General features: G+C 45.5%; 1 protein-coding gene across 1 annotated transcript; it reads left to right on the top strand.

Moving 5' to 3' along the window:
• The first annotated feature begins 1,938 nt into the window (after positions 1 to 1,938).
• SMIM13 (small integral membrane protein 13) lies at positions 1,939 to 19,984 on the top strand. Its single transcript, XM_038393231.2, has 2 exons — positions 1,939 to 2,397; positions 17,547 to 19,984. Exons 1-2 carry the CDS (start codon positions 2,322 to 2,324, stop codon positions 17,738 to 17,740), a joined length of 270 nt encoding a protein of 89 aa, XP_038249159.1. The 5' UTR covers positions 1,939 to 2,321; the 3' UTR covers positions 17,741 to 19,984.
• The last annotated feature ends 520 nt before the right edge of the window (positions 19,985 to 20,504 follow it).

Here is a 20,504-nt window from a genome sequence, read left to right as displayed (position 1 = left end):
CGACTCCTGGGTGCCAGAGAGGGGATGACAGACCGCAGTTCACAGCAGGGCACGTGCTGCTGCTCAAGCGCAGCCACACGAGAAGCGTGAGGAGAACAGGACCGGAAAACAGCTGGAAAGGCACACGCCACGCAACCCCTCAAGAGCCACCTACTGAGCACTCGCGAGTGGCGCTAGTTCCTCCCCTGCCCTGACCCAGCCCATGGGAGCTGTTCCTATGGTCAGGGGAGCATGAGCACCCCCCTGGCAACCGCTAAGGTGAGGAGCTGGACATGCGGGCTGCTTTCCAAGCCGGGAGCTGCATGGATCATGGCGTGGCGCTAGCAGGGAGCCTGCCTGCCAGCCCCACTGTGGCGCTGCAAACTGAACATTCAATGGCTCGGTCAGTGGTGCTGACTGGAGCTGTCAGGATTCCTTTTTGAGCGGGTGTTCCAGTCCAAAACAGGACACCCGGTCAGCCTAAGTGGGGCTGCATTGCAGTGTGAGTGTGAATGAGGGGCAGGGGTGTATTCCAGTGTGAGGGGTGAGGTGGGGTGCACTGCAGTGTGAATGAGGGGAGGGGTGCATTGCAGTGTGAGTGTGAATGAGGGGCAGGGGTGTATTCCAGTGTGAGGGGTGAGGTGGGGTGCACTGCAGTGTGAATGAGGGGAGGGTGCATTGCAGTGTGAGTGTGAATGAGGGGCAGGGGTGTATTCCAGTGAGGGGTGAGGTGGGGTGCACTGCAGTGTGAATGAGGGGAGGGGTGCACTGCAGTGTGAATGAGGGGAGGGGTGCATTGCAGTGTGAGTGTGAATGAGGGGCAGGGGTGTATTCCAGTGAGGGGTGAGGTGGGGTGCACTGCAGTGTGAATGAGGGGAGGGGTGCATTGCTGTGTGAGTGTGAATGAGGGGCAGGGGTGTATTCCAGTGTGAGGGGTGAGGTGGGGTGCACTGCAGTGTGAATGAGGGGAGGGGTGCATTGCAGTGTGAGTGTGAATGAGGGGCAGGGGTGTATTCCAGTGTGAGGGGTGAGGTGGGGTGCACTGCAGTGTGAATGAGGGGAGGGTGCATTGCAGTGTGAGTGTGAATGAGGGGCAGGGGTGTATTCCAGTGAGGGGTGAGGTGGGGTGCACTGCAGTGTGAATGAGGGGAGGGGTGCACTGCAGTGTGAATGAGGGGAGGGTGCATTGCAGTGTGAGTGTGAATGAGGGGCAGGGGTGTATTCCAGTGAGGGGTGAGGTGGGGTGCACTGCAGTGTGAATGAGGGGAGGGGTGCACTGCAGTGTGAATGAGGGGAGGGGTGCACTGCAGTGTGAGTGTGAATGAGGGGCAGGGGTGTATTCCAGTGAGGGGTGAGGTGGGGTGCACTGCAGTGTGAATGAGGGGAGGGGTGCATTGCTGTGTGAGTGTGAATGAGGGGCAGGGGTGTATTCCAGTGTGAGGGGTGGGGGTTCACTGCAGTACGAGTGTGGGGAGAGGAGCATTGCAGTGTCAGTGAGGGGAGGGGAGGGGAGGGGAGGGGAACACGGCAGGGTGGGGGCGGGGGGAGCCCTGCATTACCAGAAGGGCGGGGTCTGACTGTGCAGGGCTGGGGCAGCGCTTGGCGCAGCGCGGACGCCGGGCACGCGGCGAGGGGAAGGCGGGGCCAGCGCCCGGACACCATGCGGGGGGCGGGGGCGGGGGCGGGGGCGCGGCACGCCAGCCACGGGGAGAAAGTTAAGCGCAGCCGCGGCGGGCCGTGCCGGGAACCGTACTTCGCCGCGGCAGCCGCCACACTCCAATTCCCAGCGTGCCCTGCGCTGCTGGCTGACGTCACGGTGACGCGTTTCGACGCAAGGTCCCGCCCCTGGGCTGGGGGCGCCTCTCGCGCCGGGTTGTCAGGGGGAGAAGCTGCCGCCGCCGCCGCCCGGCCTCTGTCATTGGGCGGGCGGGCGGGCGGGCGGGGGGGGGGGAGGAGGCTGCTCCTCCGGCGGGGCGCGGGGCTGCGGCTCCCTCCAGAGGCGGCCGGCGGCGGAGCCACGCGGGGCGTCACCTCCTCCGAGCCGGCGGGTCTGAGGCGGCGGCCGGGCGCGTCCCTCCCCCGCGCTGTGTCCCCTGGGGTCCCAGTGCCGCCCTCCCCCCCCCCGCCCTAAATCTGTGCCTGCCCCTCCCCCATCTCCGGCCTGGCCACGCCGCACAGGAGTCCTGGGGGGGGCTCATAACTACCGCCCCCCCCCGCCCCCAATTCCTTCTCCGGCGCAGCGAGCGCGGCCAGCCTCTTCCCTCCATGCTCCCTGGTGATGCTGCTGCCGCGCCCTCCCTGCGGCTAACAGCGCCCAGCGCCTTCCGCTCCGGGCAGCCAAGATGTGGCAGAGCGTCGGGCTGACGCTGCTGGTGATCGTGGCCACGCTGGCCTGTGTGCTCTTGTTCATGCTGTGCGGTGAGTACGCACCCCTAGGGGTGTGTGTGTGTGCGCGCGCCCCCCCGCCCCGTGCTGCCCCGATCCCTCTCCGCGGAGCCCTCTTCGGCGTTGCCGGGGAAGGGAGTGGGGAGGGACCTGGTGCCACAGCGCTCTCTCCGCGAGTTCTCAAACATTTGAGCCTTGAAATGTTTCCTGAGCTGAATTCACTCCACGGATCTGAAGTTTCAGAGGAGCAGCCGTGTTAGTCTGTATCCTCAAAAAGAACAGGAGTATTTGTGGCACCTTAGAGACTAACACATTTATTTGAGCATAAGCTTTTGTGAGCTACAGCTCACTTCATCGGATGCATTCAATGGAGAGTGATTGGTTAAGGTGAACTATTAGCAGCAGAAGAGGAAAAACCCTTTTGTAGTGATAATCAAGATGGGCCATTTCTAGCAATTGACACGAACATGTGAGGAAGGGGGGGGTAAGAGGAGGAGAGAGAAACAGGGGGAAATAGTTTTACATTGTGTAATGACACATCCACTCTCAGTCTTTATTCAAGCTTAATTTAATGGTGTCCAAATGGCGGGGGTGGGGTGCATTGCAGTCTCAGTGAGGGGAGGGGTGCATTAGAATGTGTGGGGGGGGTGCACACTACATTTCCAAGTACTCCTGTTCTTTTTGATCTGAAGTTGATATCCTTTTGGAAAACGTGTTGCTGAACAATTATGCTCTGCAGATAGGACTGTATTGACGGCAGTAGAAATACCAGTCAATGACTAAAAAAAGCCTCCTACTAAAAACTGTGCTTTTTAAAAAAAAAGTTTAAAGAACTAATTTGAGGTTAATTTGAGACTAATGGAAGGAAGGACGTTTATGTAGCCCCATAAAGAGAGGCACTTAAGGATACTCTATAGGTGTCTGTTGTATTTTAAAAAATCAAAGAAACAAAGAGAAGAATTTTGAATGCTCTGTAAGATGCAATCTGGTCAGCTTCCTCATTTTCTTTACACTACCATGGTAAATGGTGATTGGAGTGCAGACCTTGTGTAAAAAGCATGTAACAGGAGTGATGTTGAAAGACTAGGATTATTCTGTAATTTTCAGGCATTCTCCTCTCTTTTTCTCTCTCCCCATATATAACATGTGGTAAGAACTTAACTAAAGAGTCTTATTAAATTCTTTGCGTAAATGCTTTTTACCTACCTTAGTCAGAAAATAAAATTATGTATTAAATTGATTAAAAATGCTTAAAAGACAGTGGAGCTTCCTCTTCCTAAGTAAAATTTTGGCTGAATTTAATAATTTGAAAACAGGTTATAGACAGAGAATTAGAGCCGTCCATGACTTTGTAGTTGTTTATCTATATTGAAAGTGTACCCAGAGCAGGAAGCTGTTTCCATTGTCTTAGGAGTCAGGCATATCTTTATCCTGTCTCTCACTATATGTACAGTCCATGCAGGTTACACAGGCCATTTACATATTTGGATGACAATTTTCCATCAGGACAGATGATTTGTTAGTAAAACTAATTAAAAAATAACTTCTCTGAGTTGTTTTATTAGTCTTGAACTTGACAGGTGTTAAAAATTCCACGATTAGCTTAACTGTGTTGAACTTATAGTACAATAAGTTTTAGAGTAGTGGTTTTCAAATTTTTTTTTCTGGTGACCCAGTTAAAGAAAATTGTTGATGCCCGTGACACAACTGAGCTGGGGATGAGAGGTTTGGGGTGTGGTAGGGGGGCTCAGGACTGGGGAAGAGGGTTCGAGTGCAGGAGTGAGGACTGCAGGGTGGGGCTGGGAATGAGGGTTCAGGGTATGGAAGGGAGCTCTGGTCTGGGGCAGGGGGTTGGGGTGCAGGAGGGGGGCCAGGGCTCTGGGCTGGGAGTGCAGGCTCTGGGGTGGGGTCGAGGATGAGGGGTTTGGGGTGCAGGAGGGGGCTCAGGGCTGGGGTAGCAGATTGAAGCATGGCATTGGGGTGCAGGCTTATCTCCAGTGGCTCCCGGTTAGCGGCGCAGCAGGGGTGCTAAGGCAGGCTTTCCGCCTGTCCTGGCACTGTGGACTGCGCTGTGCCCCAGAAGCAGCCAGCAGCAGGTCCGGCTCCTAGGTGGAGGTTTGCATGTGGCTCTGCACAGCTCTTGCCTGCAGGTCCCACCCCGCACAATGGAGCCAGTGCTCGGGGCAGGGACAGCACATGGAGCCCCGTGGCCCCCCCTGCCTAGGAGCCGGACCTTCCAGGGCACAGCGCGGTATCGGAACAGGTAGGGACTACTAGCTTTTACTGGCCGGCCGCCAGGGTCCCTGGGTATTGAGCAAGGCAACCCAGTGTCTTGCATTCTGTGATACAGTACTGGGTCACGACCCGAAGTTTGAAAACCACTATTTTAGAGCCCTATCCTGCCAAGACTTCACACACGACTTGGGGTACTTGTGTTGGAATGTTGGCAGGATTGGGTCCTGAGTTTTCTAGTAACATAAGTAGAAGAGTCTCTGGTAATAACTGTGTTTTCTTGGGTGAAAAATGATTGACCAGACACTCTCTCCAAGTTCATTGTTTTGGCAAATAGTCTAAATATTTGTATTGCCTTTTGCTATAATTCTTTTTCTGTAAGTGTTAGAAGTCTTCAGCGGTAGATTAATCCTTCCCAGAAAGGACCTAACCCTACTGCCACTGAAGTTAATGTTAAAACTCCCATTGATTTTGATTGTACTGGTTTGGGCCCAATGTGCCTACATGCCACAATGCTAGTCACGATATAAATTCCTTTAATAGTAGTAATAAAGCTAACTTACTTCCATTTCACTCAAGTCAGGTAGTGACTCGACACTGTTCGTAGAGGAGAGCCCTTTTTCTATCAAACCAAACTTGGTGGGGAAGCTGGGATGTTAAAACTATTCTGGGCCCTTTTTCAATACTTTTAATTCACGTACAAAACCATAGCGTGCATGGCCCAGGGAAGAGAGAATACATGTGGATTCAAATTGCAGAGTTAGCTATGTATGGAATCCTTCAGGAAAACTTTTGCTGAATCTTTTTGTCTGTTTCAAACACTTCAGAATTTTTCAGTCATCTCTATAAGTTGTTGAAAAATACAGTATCAGTTATATTTATCATATAAATGATGGAATAGCAGAGAGAAAAATGATATTTAGCATTCATTGCTAAGATAATGCGTCAAAAATTGTGGGGTTTGTTTTGGTTTTGGGCTGTGGGGTTTGGTGTGGGGATTTTTTTTTTAGGTTTTGTTCAGGAAATCTTGATTTTAAACCAATTTTAATCTTGTTTTGCTTTTGTAATTTTTAGTTATTTTCCTAAAGAAATGTTGATTCTCATTGGTTGGTGACTATTAAAACTGGCTGATTTGCAAATAAGCAGAGCCTTTATGCTGATTTGGTACACTGATCTGAGACAACAGACGATCCTTCAAATTCAAACCCCCATAGGTCCAAATGAACAGTCTTGGGTGGATTGTCCATTCAGGAATCCAAGCCTTTGTGTCTCTTTGCATATGTTCTTTGTGCCATAAGGTACCCCATCATACAGTTTTGCTTAACACTTGCCCTATAACAGCAACTCATGTCAAACAGTTTTAACTTGAACATGGTCCCTTCTCCACACCATCAAACTGCTGAACACTTCCTGTGATTTGAGGTAGCTTTGCATGCTTGGGCTGCTAAGGAAGACTCAATACCGAGTTTAAATCTGTTAGTGTTGTAGTCTCAAAAAGCAGTTTAATATCACATCACTCGTTACAATACAATGCTTTAGCTAAAACCATTATTTACTACTAAGCATTTAACAAATATTTAAACAAACCTGCTTCAGCAAGGCAACTTACAATTTCTATTAATGTTTGCATGCATATAGATATATACAGTAGACACCATTAAAAAGTTCACTATTTCATGTGAACACTTTAACACAGTTAAATTTATTTTTGCTTTTTTCCCCACAGTGTCCACAATGTGCTTTGCACTTAGACACAGGAAAGAAGTCATGGTCCCTGCCCATGAAAGCTCACAATTCACCACAGTTGCATTGATTTCACTTTACTTCCCTGTCCTGACCCCCTACCCGGGACCACTCAAAGTAGTAAAGTTAAGCATGTACTTAAATGTTTGCAGGATTGGGGCATAAGTTTTGTAGGGGGACTACTCCTAGTGCCATAATGAAGTCAAATCTTGTGGCCTGTTACAATGTTGTTTTTAGTGGCATACACTTTGAACTCTGTAGTCAATATATTTCATTTTTTGCTTATTGTCTATTCCTAACATATTAATGGAATAATACTGGCACTACATATTCTTTTATCTAATTAGACATTTTTTTTAAAGGTTTAACCAAATGGGGAAAAAATGTCTGATTCATGTTTCAAAGGTGATGTGTACAACTCCTATTTGTAGTTACAAATTTGTAACACTTGGATATGGTGGACATGTATAGTGCTATTTGAATTTCCATTCTTTAACACAAATATGGTTAGTGTGTGCTATGCTGAATTAGTTCTCTTTTTTTATCATGCAGCTTAAATTAGTTTTTACCACTCTTCTACAGAGAAAAGAGAAAAATCTAAAACATTAAATGTCAACAGGAATTAATCACATTAGAAAAATTAAATGTTCAGCCATGTAAAGACATAGGACAAAATATTCAAACATATATGCCTAAAGTTAGGCACCTACGTTGTTGTTTAAATAAAAGTCCCTGGATAGGTGCCCTGATCTTGAATTACTTGGTATCCACAATTCCCATTGTCATCAGTGGGAGTTGATGCGTTTCAGAGTCTTGGTTGAACCTCGGGGGGAGAAAAAGGGAGAGGGTCGGGGGGCTCTTGCAGTTAGTAAAAAAAATCTATTGGTAAACTGAGCACATTTGTTATAGAAATGACTGAGAAACTGTAAACATGGTTGTCACTCTTTAAAGTTGAACTTCAGTCACTCTTTAAAGTTGAACTTCACTTTTAGCAACTTTGCTTCTGTTTCTTTTCCTTTCATTTCTTCTCAACTATTTATGATTTTGTTATTTTTTTCTGCTTTTTCCTCTCTGCCATTTGTGTGCTATCCTGTTTTCTTCATGTGCCCATTTGAGTTATTAAGACTGGTGGTAGCGAGCAAGATAGGAGTTTCAAATTTGTCCCGCTTCCATCCTCTTTGCTGGTTTCTGACCAAATTGCTGATCAAGGCAGAGTGAGCCTTGCTCAGTAGTCTGGATGCCTCCACCTTATACTGCAGCAAAGGAGAAGAGTGAGATCTGAAGCAGCTCCTTTCCCATAGGAGCTCAGGCTCCTTCAGCATATGTGACTTTTCTATTCTCATCAGGATCTGCTGTAGGGGGAGTATGCCACTCCTCATTCGCTAGAGCTCCAACAGGTCAGTAGAAGAGCTGAGATGTCTCCAGTGTGTAAGGGGCTCCAGCAGCAAGGCATGGGACTCTTCTGCCTAGAGAAAAGCACTATTCCTGGTGCCGTGAAACGAGCGCATGCTCCCAGTTATCACACAGCTAATTTAAGGTTTCAGAGTAGCAGCCGTGTTAGTCTGTATTCGCAAAAAGAAAAGGAGTACTTATGGCACCTTAGAGACTAACAAATTTATTTGAGCATAAGCTTTCGTGAGCTACAGCTCACTTCATTGGTTGCATTCGATGAGCTGTAGCTCACGAAAGCTTACGCTCAAATAAATTTGTTAGTCTCTACGGTGCCACAAGGACTCCTTTTCTTACAGCTAATTTAAGTATCAGCCTGGGTCTCAAATAGCAGTCATTTAAATCTGTATAATTTTCCCCATCTCTTTGTCTTACTGCTACCTATTTCAGGACTTTCCTTTTTCTTCTTCACTCCCTTCCACCAGTCAGATTTTGGCTTCCCCAGTCATTCCTTCCCTCCCTCCCATTTTCCCTTTTGGCTTAATATCCTTCCTTTCCTCCTTAATCTCTTTTAGCCTACATTCTTTCACTTCACTGCTTTAGTCTTGGTTGTCTCCTGCCTCTTGTCATTGGTAGTAAAAAGCTTTAACATGCCAAGATCTATGGTCATCAAACTTGTGTGCCACATCAGACAACAAACATAGGTTTATTCAGGTCATGCAGACCTGAGTAAACATAATGGTTTATATGTAACATCACACACTATTGTGCGAATGGTGGGATCTTGACAATATTGAAGCACAGTCCAGAAAGTGAGGTTAGGATGAAGTGTCAGGCAAGCTCAACTCTGAGATTACTAACTTGGGCATTTGTTGTCTGTATTTGATTTAGTTCCTCACAATACACACACATTGAACTACACTGTGACTGCAAAGAGGTACATTTTGATGTGTGCTGAAAATTTCTAGTGAACTTTTGACTAGCAGGATGTGGTTTGACTTACATCTTGCCTAACCTCACCCTACCCCCCAAAAAACAAACCAGATTTAACAAACATTGAGATAGGGGACTTCTGTATACTATTTCAGAAGGCTGAATTTAGTTGCAGACAGGAACACTCTTACGACACAAGCTGTTCTTTAATGCTACATTCAGTTGTTTCATAACTCTTTAATTTTGCAGACCTTCAAAATCTAAGACTATGTCTATACTACCACTTAGGTTGGCAAAACGTACGTCGCTCAGGGGTATGGAAACCCCCTCCGAGTGACATAAGTTTTGCCAGCATAATTGTGGTGTGCACAGTGCTAGGTCAGCGGGAGAAGCTACCACTGCTCATTGGGGGTGGTTTCATTCTATTGATGGGAGAGCTCCCTCCCATTGGCATAGAAAGGCTACACAAGAGATCTTACAGCAGTGCCGCTGCATGGGTACAGAGCTGTCACTGTAAGGTCTCTAATGTAGACATAGCCTAAGAGACCTAAACCAACATTGTCCTTCTAAGGACAGTTAAAAAGAAAATGCCCTTTCCTTTGAAGTTGTCTTTAAAACGTGTTTTTGTAAAGAGGAGCTAGCAAGGCGATAAATTCTTTTCCTGTTGTGAATGAAATAGGCCTGGACTGTATTTGAAAAGTTGCACTGAGGGTGAGTCAAGCTCAAAGAGCCCTGTGGAACCAAGCCACACATACTATGTCTATTGCATGTACATGGCCTGTGTTACCATAGTATTTGAGCTCTTCACAATTCTTTAACATTTATTCTCACAACGCTGCTGTGAGGGAGGGCACTGCCATTGGGCTTTCTATGTCTATTCCCCATCTGTAAAATTGGGATCAGGCACAGAGACTAAGGCTATTTCTACACTACACTTTCGTGATCAAAACTTTTGTTGGTCAGGGGTGTGAAACATGCCCCTCCCCCCTGAACAACAAAAGTTTTAGCAACGAAAAGCACCAGTGTGGACAGCGCTTTGTCGGCGGGAGTCGCTTTCCCAGCAATGAAGCTATCGCCCCTTGTTGGCTAGTCCCGGAATGGTGGCTAGTCCTCGCCCTTTCCCACGCCCTCCAACATTAGTCCAGCCGCAAAATGCAGCTAGGCTGCATTCCATCTCTGGGAAATCCCCCTGTCTTATGTCCTGGCCCCCACACTGCCAATACACGAGCTGTCCGGAGCGACTGGGGGCTCGCCTGGGCTCCTCCTTCTTCCTTTCCACGCCCTTCCCGGGGGAGGGTGGGTGTTCTTGGGGTCTTTTCCCCCATTCCAGGTCCCGGCATGTCTGACACTTTTGGGGGAAGTCCACCTCCGTATACTCCTCAGTTAACTTTACTGCGGCTTCCAGGGTGCCCGGCTGGTGTTGCCTGACCCAGACTCGCATGCTTTCAGGGAGGCCCTGTAAAAACTGCTTAAGGATCACTTAGTCCATGATTTCCCCCACTGTTTGGCTATCCAGCCGCAACCAACAAGTGGCCCAGTGGGTCAGCCTTTGGGCGAAGGCTCGGTGCCGCAAACCCCCCTTCCGCCAGGGCAACCAAAACCTCTGCCAGTATTTCTCCGCTGACAACCCTACACAGGCTGTCATCTAGGACAGCCATCTTCACTGCCTCATAGTCTTTGGCCTGGTCGTTGTTCAACGCCATATAGGCCACTTGAGCCTCACCAATCGGATAGGGAGCCAGCCGTAGGACCAAGGTTACCCAATCCCATCCGGTGTCCAGGGCTGCCCGCTCAAAGATACAGAGGAAGGCGTCTGGGTCATCGGCAGGGCCCATTTTAAACAGGTCCAATCCCGTTGCATGGGTGCCATCAACCCCCCATGGGACTCACCAGTCTCTGGAGGAACTGCTGCTGCATGTTGGCCTGCTCCCTTATAAAGTCCTGCAGGGTGGATTTGATTTAAATCACTAGTCAGGAAGACTTGATTTAATCGTTGATTTCTACATAAAAGTCCATTCTTGTTGGTTGTTATAACCTTAATACATATTCTTCACAGGTAGAGGAACTTCATTAAAATATTTCCAAACTGGGTCTCTTTTATGGGCCTGCTGCCCTTATAGGTTTTCCCTTTTAGTGAGGAAATGGTATGGTAGATCTCAAATCAATGAAGGCTACACTTAGAAAGACCTCAAGACTTCTGGAATATGCTGCTCAAACAGTTTTTTTTGTTTCTACTGCCTGTCCCTCCCTTCTCAAATTTATCTCCAGACTTCTCCTTGTCCAGATCTATTACTCCCCCAACTATCTTCTATTCATTGAACTTTTTGAAACTTTGCACTTTTAGGGAGAGGTAAAGGATTGACTCAGTGTATACAATTTGCAGAGGAGTCAATAGGGTTGAGGTCTGTATTTCTCACCTCTACATATTATTTATTTATTTAAAACAGTTTTACTATTAACAAGCATGTTATCTCTTGAGACAAAAATCCACAGTTTGAGAACTGCAAAACTAAGCATCTCTGATGGTATCTTCTAGACTGAGCCTCACTGGGTAGATAGAAAGATTAACCTAAATAATCTATACAGAAGCCCCTGGAACCCCATAAGATTGGGTCCCTAATCCATTAACTATTGGAACTCATTTACAAAACTTTTCTTAAACATTACATGAATATATTGTCTTATACTATAGAATTAGAATTTATAATCCTTATTCCATGATGAGATATCTTTGAGCTGTATCTTAATTAAAACTATCAAAGAAATGTGATTTTAAATTTAAAAAAAATCCATTTTATTTTTTTTTTAAATCATTGATTTTTATCCACCCTGGTTTTCTGTTGCTCCACCTGTCAGGTGAGTAAGGTCTGCCTCTCTAGCTGGTGGGATAGCTGGAAGGCTTGCAGAACCTTTTGTCTCTCCTGCTGCTGCTTCACTAGCAACTGCAGGGTCCCCTCCATCTCCAGGCCGCCAAACTCTTGCGCTGGTTTGAGAACCTGGACAAGCCCCCATGTGTAGTGAGTCATACTGGGCCCCTCTGGTTTCTGCCTCTGCTTCCCTTAAGTTGATGTAAACACCAGTGTTCTTTATTTATAGCTGTTTCCCATCACCACCTTACTATATATGTACAGGTTTTTCAGAGTCAACCTTTGCCAGCAGCAGTCTAGAGGGCCTGGCAGGGACCGGCCCGGCCCGGCTCGGCCCGGCCCGGCCCTACCCCACCCCACTCTCTGCCTGGCCTTTCTCTTTCCTCCTTCCTTCCTCTCTGGCTTCCTTCCTGTCAGCTTTATAGCCCCTGGCTAATTTGGCTGGCAGCTGTTTCTCATTGCCAGATGGGCACAGGCTCTTCAACCAGCCCCAATTCCTCTTGGTTGGGGCTGGAGTGGTGGGCCACAGGGATGTGTTGGTCGCTGCTTCTCGCAGCTTCCATTGGCCGGGAACAGCAAACAGTGGCCACTAGAAGCTGCAGAGGGGCCGTGCCTGCGTATGGTCAATCTCAGCAAAATGTCTCATAGCCCACAATGAGATTACCCTGATGGGCCATATGCAGCCTGTGGGCCGCAGGTTGCTCACCACTGATGTATGGTGATTATCATTTGATAATGCTCTTAATATTCCCAAGTATCAGTAGTCTGAATATACATGTTATTTGAATGATAAAGGATGAAACACCTTAAAACTGTCACTAGGCTATCTTTGTACCATCAACATGGCCAGATTGAGACCATTCTCAGTGAGATGCTTGAAAATGCTGACAGGCCTCTGTGTTTTTTTCCATAATCTGTTTTGATTGTCAGTTTTCTTCCTGACCACGTTATGTTTAAGGAGCAGTTTGTGTCCTTACAGGCATTCAGCAATTCCAGTATAACACCTATGTTTTTAAAGAGACATAATTTAAAAATCACTCTTCTCTGAATCTTTTTATTTGTTGTTGCTTCAGGTAATGCTTTCTTAAATCAGAGCTTACACTGTGACTGAAAGCAATTAGAGAAAAAGGCTTTATCCACTTTGATTACATTATGTGGGGGGGACACTTCCAGGGTTTCCCCTGGATAGTCGGTCAGTTTTACATGTTTATGTATGCCTTTTACACAGCAACAAGGGAGAGAATGTGTGGGAGAAGAAAATAAGAAAATGGCTGTAAAACCTCCACAATTGACAGTGGCAGTTGAGAGCAGGTGTCGCACCTCAAAGTACTTCTAACTTTTTTAATATAAATGACTAGATTTCAAATTGACCATCTCTTCGGTATCATGACATTGGCTTTCTGTAAAATCCTGCACTTCTTTTTAAATTTGTATAGTGATTCCGTGTATTTAATTGACCGTAGATTCTTAGTTGCTCAGTGAGGTCTGAATTGGCTGGTTATCTAATATGTCCAAATTCTTGTCTTAAACTAGAGTTTTGTAGATATACAAATGATCATTTGTATGATTGGCTCAATTCGCAAAGATAAAAGGAACACTTATTGTGTAATACCAAGTGATGTGCTCAGTGCCCCACTTATGCTGGTAATCTAGGGTATTAAATACATTTCCGTCCTTTTCGCTCATCTTTTAAATGAGCTATTCTAGAGCACCCTGTACTATTTTGTGGAAGATGCTAAATATTTTGGTATCTTGTTCTCTGCTGTCCTTAGAATTAAAATTGTACTCTTTATTATGTGAATTGGCTTTCCTTGAAGGGCTTCTAGGGAAAAAAATATAGATAATTTATGGTCCTGTTTTTTTCTTCATATATACTTTTGTAAGGTCTAATAAAGTGTATTACATCTTTTTAAAAAAATGAAATCTTAGTGTCTGATTTAGTGGCAAGAATGAGGACCTATAGAACTGGAGATTCATAGCTGCTTCATAGGTTTTCTTTAATTGTTTGTAATATCCTGGGTATCATTCATCTGTATTAAATGTATATGAAAATAGAAAACTAGTAGTAATGAGTACAGTTTTAATCCTAGCAATATGTATATTTCCGGTAGTTTACTCTTTTCATTTGACACCCTTAGTGTTTCTCTCTCTCTCTCTTCTGTGAGTAGAAACTAACATACCTTTGCATTGTTTGATTGCTTTTCTATAAAAAATGGGCCAGTGAGGGAAATAGGATTTAACTACAGATTCAGTAGAGCCAGTTGTGATATGCATGATCTTGGGGCACAAAAAATAATCTTTTTAAAATCTATCTTTCCAGAGAGAGAACTATCATCTTTCACACTCACTGATTCCCTAGATGTCTCTGTATTGTTATCTTCCTTGATGAGCCTTGCATTATTGTCCACATTTAAAGGATGTCTATTATCATTCTCTGGTTACGCCTAAAATAAATAATCAGGACTGGTTCTGATAGTTCTGGGCAAACAAGATTTTTAAAGGTAATTAAAATTCATATAGGCCAGTGACTTAAATTTGGGATTGACAGGATTTTCCCAGTTTATGATATGAGTCAAAGTATTAATGATTAATTCTAAGCAGGATGAACCTAACATTTCTAATATAACACAACACTTTTGTATAGCATAATTTTTCAAATCATTGTCCGTAACTTTTACTAAAAATACCTTTGACTAAAACTTGAGGGTGGCTGGGGGAGGGGGCGAGTTGGCGGGGCCATAAGGCTCCCTACCTGGCTCCACGCCTCCCTCGCAGCAGCAGAGTTTGAGTGTGGGAGGTGGCTGGGGCACAGGAAGGGGAGAGGCGGGCTCTGGGTGGTGCTTACCTGGGAGGCTCCCCAGAAGCGGTGACCTCCCCCTTGCTCAGCTGCTAGGCGGAGGTGTGGCCAGGCAGCTCTATAGTGTGCGCTGCCTCCACCCAAAGCACTGGCTTCACAGCTCCCATTAGCCGGGAATTGTGGCCAATGGGAGCTGTGAGGGTGGTGCCTGCAGGTGGAGGCAGCGCACACCGCAGAGCTGCCTGGCCATGCCTCTGCCTAGCAGCTGAGCCCGAGGGAGGTCACTACTTCTGGGGAGCCCCCCCAGGTAAGAGCTGCCCAGAGCCTGCCTCACCCCCTCCTGTGCCCCAGCCCCCTCTCATGCCCAAATTCCTCTGCTGCTGGTGAGGCAAGGGGGGGCGCAGTAGCCCAAGACTGCCCCAGCAGCTGCCAGTACGACTGCCACAAGGGTTGCCTGAGCTATGCCAGAGCCAGGTGCCCTGGCTGCTGAAGAAATCACGGAGGTCATGGAAAGTCATGGAATCCATGACTTCCGTGATCTCTGTGACAAACTCAAAGCCTTAATTATGATGGTAGCATTTAAGAGTCCCAATCATCAGGGCCCCATTGTGCTAGATGCTTTGCAAATGCATAACAAAGACAGTCACTTCCTCAGGGAGCTTACGATTAAAGTATATAGTTAGAGACAACAGGTAGATGCAACAAGCAGAAAGAGGGAGCACAAGGAAACAATGAGACAATGCTAGCCAACAAGACCCGTGTTCACAGATCAGCAACTTCAAAAAAGACATGACCATATTTAGGGTAGGCATCATGGCAGAGGAGAGTTTTAAGGAAGGATATGGGAGACAATAAGATGGCTTTTCAGATATTTAGTGGAGATTCTTCCATGCTTGAGGAGAGGCATGGAAGCCAGCATAAAGATGTTGGTTTGGAAAATTTAACATTTGGGCATTGAAGACTGGAAACATTGATAGAGCAGAATTTATTCCTGGGAGAAATCTGCGTGTGCATGGAATTCATGTTCCCTGCAGATTTCTTTGCTTTCCCACAGAAAAATGACTTTCTGAGAGGGAAGCAAAGGGAAGCTGTAAGAGCAGTCACACACCACTCCCTAGCAGTGCAGGTTACATTGAAGCACCTGGCAGAAAGGTAAATCATCACGGGGCTGGGGACATCTCAGCCAGTGGCTCTTACCCTGAGCCAGGATCAGCCGCTAGTCCTGTCTGCACTGGAGGCAGGAGAGGACGGGATTTCTTCTTCCCCTGCAAGGAGTGTCTGGGACTGTGTCAGACCCAACCCCAAGAAACCTCCCCCAGCTGCAGGAAGCTCAGCATCCTCCCCTGCTTCATGCCCCCATCGCTCCTCAACTGTCGGGAGAGGGCTCACTGTACAGGGAACTGCTCCCCCATCCGCCCAACCCCCATGCATCCGGACCTCCCATACCCAGACACTCCTGCCAAGCCTCACTGGGCACATTCAGAACCCCCTTAGCCCTCCATACCTGAACCTCAACCCCACTGAACCTCAGCCCCTGCACCTGGACCCCCCCCGTACCCACACCTCCTGCCTCTGAACCCCCAACCCTGCACCCAGACCACCCCCCACTGAGTTCCCTGCAGTCAAACCCCCACCCTGATGCCCCACCTGCTGCACCACCCTGAGCCCCCACATCCAGACCCCCACACCACTGACCCCCAACTAGCTGCACCCAGACCCCCACTCCACTAAGCCCTACTCCTCCTACACCCAGAACCCCCGTTGAGATCCCCCACGCTCAGACCTCTCCACTGAGCCCCAACCACCTTCACCTGGAAGCCTCTGCAGAGTCCCCTTGCCCCTCCATCTGGATCCCTCCCCCCCACGAGCCTTCGTGCCTCCAGATCCCCCCACTGAACTGCCTGCACCCAGATTGTCCCACACCGAATCCTCTCACCCCACACCTGAATCCCCCTCCCCCCCACTGAGCCCCTCCACACTTGGATCCTACCTGGTTGAGCCTGCCTTCCCCACACCTGGTGCGCCTGGTACGGAGGGGCAGGGTCCCAGGGTGTTTCTGGGGCAGGCCCAAGCCTTGTGCTTTGTCAGATTTGGGTGGTGCCTCACTCTGAGTCTGTGTCCCGGGGGTGGGAGGGCTTCAGGGTGATCTCCCACCTTCAGCAAGCCAGTGGCCTGTGCTTCCCACTGCCATGCTGGAGCCTCTACATTTATTTATTGAGAAATAAAACTTGCAGACTTTTAAAATATTGTGCACAGGATTTTTAATTTTTTTGGCACAGAATGCCCTCAGTAGTAAGAATTGAAAGATGACATCTTGATATCCTGTTCAAAATAATGATTAGATTGGGGGTAGGCTGTGCAGGGCATTAAAAATGAAGACTTACTACTGTAATTTGCTGTTCTGATTAAACAGCACACGTTTTAAATTGCCTTTTATTGTCCCTTCCCTGTATATGGAGGTCAGGGTGGGAGGAGCTGTCCAATACTAAATAGTGTTCCCTGATCATTTTAACTTTTCTGTAATGGAATCCTGGAAGGGTAAATGAGGTAGTACCTTGTTTAAGCAAGACTTTTGTACTGAAGGGATCACCTCTTCCAGTTGAAGTATCACTTCAGAATATTTTGAGGGCTAGAAGAGTGAAAAACCTCATCAGTCTGATTCTAGAACAGAGCTGTGGTTTATACTAAATCCTGATTTAAGATCTTCCCACACCTGTTACAAAACTAGTAGTGTAGTAAAACAGCCAAAGCATGACGGCATTCAGCAATAGTTTATGCAGAGACAGGGGTATTCTGGTCTATTTATTGAGTGAGCAAGTTTAGGCTAGAAATGCTGGGCTTATCTTTTTACAATGAAAAAGGGTCATGGCCAGTCAAGAAACAAGAAGGAAGCTCATTTTAACACTGGAAGGATGATACCCATAATTGTGTGATATTCATTACCCCCTGTTGCTATGCTGACATATTAATGTTCATAGGAAGCTCAAGTCCTAATCTGGAATTTGAACTTGGCCTCTTCTGGTCCAGAGACAAGAGTTCTACTAGTTGAATCAAATTGAGAACTGTAGATCATTTTAAAATCTTTGGAAAGGGGTAATCCTTTTCCGAGTGCTGGTAAGCAGTTGATGAATGCACTTTTTGTAGCCTGGGTTTTTGTATGTTGGAAAAATATGAAGTTGTATAACATAAATGAGTAACTCTTTGTTTTTTGTCTCCCATAGGTTGGTATGTGGTGTGGCAACTGTTTTTATCTAAATTCAAGTTCCTGAGAGAGTTGATAGGAGACACAGGATCCCAGCAGGGGGATAATGAGCCTTCAGAGTCTGAAGCTGAACAGGAGACTCCACCCACTCCACAGAGAGGTAGACAGAAATCAGCACGGCAAAGGAGGACACCAGCAGAAGAAGCAACTTAAAAAGATGTTCAACTATGAACAGATTAAACACTTCTGCTGCACTGTGTGATTCAACGGTTTGGTTTTACTAAAAACAGTGGGCTGAAAAAAAAAATATCTGTGAATCTTTACTTTTGGATTTCAGATATACACTACTTTAGTAGCGGTTCAGGAAGGGCTTTAATGGTAAGCCGTCTAGAACTAGAAAAAAGGTAGGGGGAGAATCTCTCAGCCTGAAATAGGCTGAGCTGCTGTAGCTCCCACCCTTGCAAATGGATGCTGTTTCCTGGTCCATAGACCTAGCCTTTCCATTAGTCTGAACATGGTAAGCATCTCAGACTTGAAATGGTTGCGAACTTATTTTTATTTCACAGCACTGCAACTAGTTGTAGTAAAATTTTATTTTATTTCTGCATTTCATTCAGATATATATATATATATATATTCTTCAACTTTGTCAATGCATGTAAACTTGAAAGACGTTCAAAGGATATCCTGCTTGCACGGTATTCTAAAATGAGGTTTAGTAACCTTTTCTGTACATGAGAGAATCAGTACTAGATACACGTGATGTGCAGGTTGTAACTATCTCCTTAAAGAAAAACATAATCAGGTGACCATAACTGGCTTCTTGGTTTTGACACAAGAAGGGTTACAGGTAAAACTATTCTGCTAGACTTCTGTGTTTTGTCATCTGAATCTCTGACTCCATTTTCACTGGAGATGGGGAAGTGCAGCATGGGTTAAGTGTCTTCACTATTCAGTATCCTAAAGTGTCAAGCACAGTTCTAACTCACTTTAAAATGTAAACATTTTTACATCAGGTATTTGGTACCAGATTTTTTTTTTCTGGCGCCATTTATTATGAAGAAATTGTGACCAATTTGGTGGACACCACTTTAATAGTATTGTAGCAATGTGTTTAGTACCTCATGTGTGGTGGTGGTGGTGGTTACTGGTTTTATCAGCAATTTAGCATATTCTCCCAGTTCTTCAGTACCTGAATTGTACTGCAGGTGAACGTCCTTTTTTTTTTAAATTTATTTTTTTGCATTGTACTTCAAGCAAAATTAAATCCCACATTGCAGCAATCTAGCAACTTTGTAAACTAGTGTTTGATGTGTATCAAACAAGGAAGAATAGGCAGGTGCTGCCTCTGAAGGGGGATGTTGGGGGATGAAGCTACAAAAAGAACAATGTCTGGGTTTTGGAACAAGTTCATCTGACTTTCATAAACTTTGGATGCATCTTGTTGACTTGTTTAATTTCTCCTTAGTTTTCCCTGCATTCAGATTCTTCTCTACAGGAAAATGTCTTAAAATGACAAACTATGAATCCTACATCTATGGACAAATTCTCTTGAACCTCTAGTGACAATAGCAATGCTTAGCTCTTTGATAGAATAGACTCTTATGTCTGGGAGAAGAGCACATTTTTACTGCCTTTATATTCTAATTTATCTGTGAATATTATTTGAAAGCCAATGTGTTAGGATTTGAAGATGACAGTATTTACTGAAATATACCACAAACAGCTGACATAAACATTCTTCCTAATGTGTCAGTGTTAAAATATGTAATGAATGTCCTTGACCCTTCCCTGGAAGTTCTATGTTCTTTCTTTGTTTACCAGCATGTATGTATAAACATGCTTTATTACAGGATTACACTTTCAAGCATGGTTACACATCAGTTTGCACATATCCTCAAAACACACGTAAAACATATTAATAGTTTTCCCTATTCTATACTTCCTACTGGTGAGAATGGGAACTGGAAATGGCTATTGATTTAAGGTAATATCCCCCTTGTACTGTATTCAAACTGATCAACAACATTGTTTCCTCTTCTTGCTTGTTTCAAGTGTTTGCCTTTAGGACATACTCAACAGTATAGTCCATTTGGTGTACAGTATACCTTCAACCTAACAGTACTAAGCAGATTTTGGAGCACTTTTCTTAATCTTTTCATTAGTAACATACACTTTGTAAACTCTCATTAATTTTAGTCTGCAAAAGGACTATAATCTTGATATAAATCATTCATACTATATGTACATTTCAGTTTTAACTGAAATATAAGTACACATACAGCAAAAAGCTGGCATTTCTAATCTCTCCTGCTGAAAGAGGTAATGGAAACCCACAGACAGGCTCTAATTTGAACAGCTGTGAAGAAATGTGAAATTACAGCAATACAGATATCCAGCAAAGTAGCGTTCAAAAGTCCTCGTGCCTCATGCCTTGAGTAAATTGATGAGGGAAACCCAAGTAAGTTTCAGTGCTGACACTTCTACGTGGAAGTATGCAATAAAATGGAAATTAAAACTAATGAATATAGAACTCTGGGAAGCAAGTTTGTCTTGCCTTTCTGACCATCCTTTTTTTCCTCCCTAAGTGTACATTTCCCCCACATGGAGTTCATCTAGTCTGTCTGTCGTTTTGTGAAAAATAGCCAACACTATTACTAATTAATAATGCTGATGTAATCTACTTGCCAGTAACACTAAATCCACCTATAACATTCATGCTCCTAGTAGCAGTATGACGAGATTTATATTATAGAGATAGTGTGAGTTGTGTGGCTTTGGTGATGAAGATGTCAATGTATAATATGAATAGGAGAAAATAAGAGGCTTTCTTCACATGTCCCATGTGGAAACTTCTGCATATTGGGGATTTACACACACCTATAAAACAAGGGTGCATTTATGTGAACATGTGCCTGTGACCAGGTCCAAGGTATTGTTTTACCAGTCCAATAGAACTCATGTTCTTGTCTTCAAA

This window comes from Dermochelys coriacea, chromosome 2 (assembly GCF_009764565.3).
Source record: "Dermochelys coriacea isolate rDerCor1 chromosome 2, rDerCor1.pri.v4, whole genome shotgun sequence".
Taxonomy (NCBI): domain Eukaryota; kingdom Metazoa; phylum Chordata; order Testudines; family Dermochelyidae; genus Dermochelys; species Dermochelys coriacea.
The sequence above is the reverse complement of the archived record's forward strand: the minus strand, read 5'-3'. Positions and strand labels throughout refer to the sequence as shown.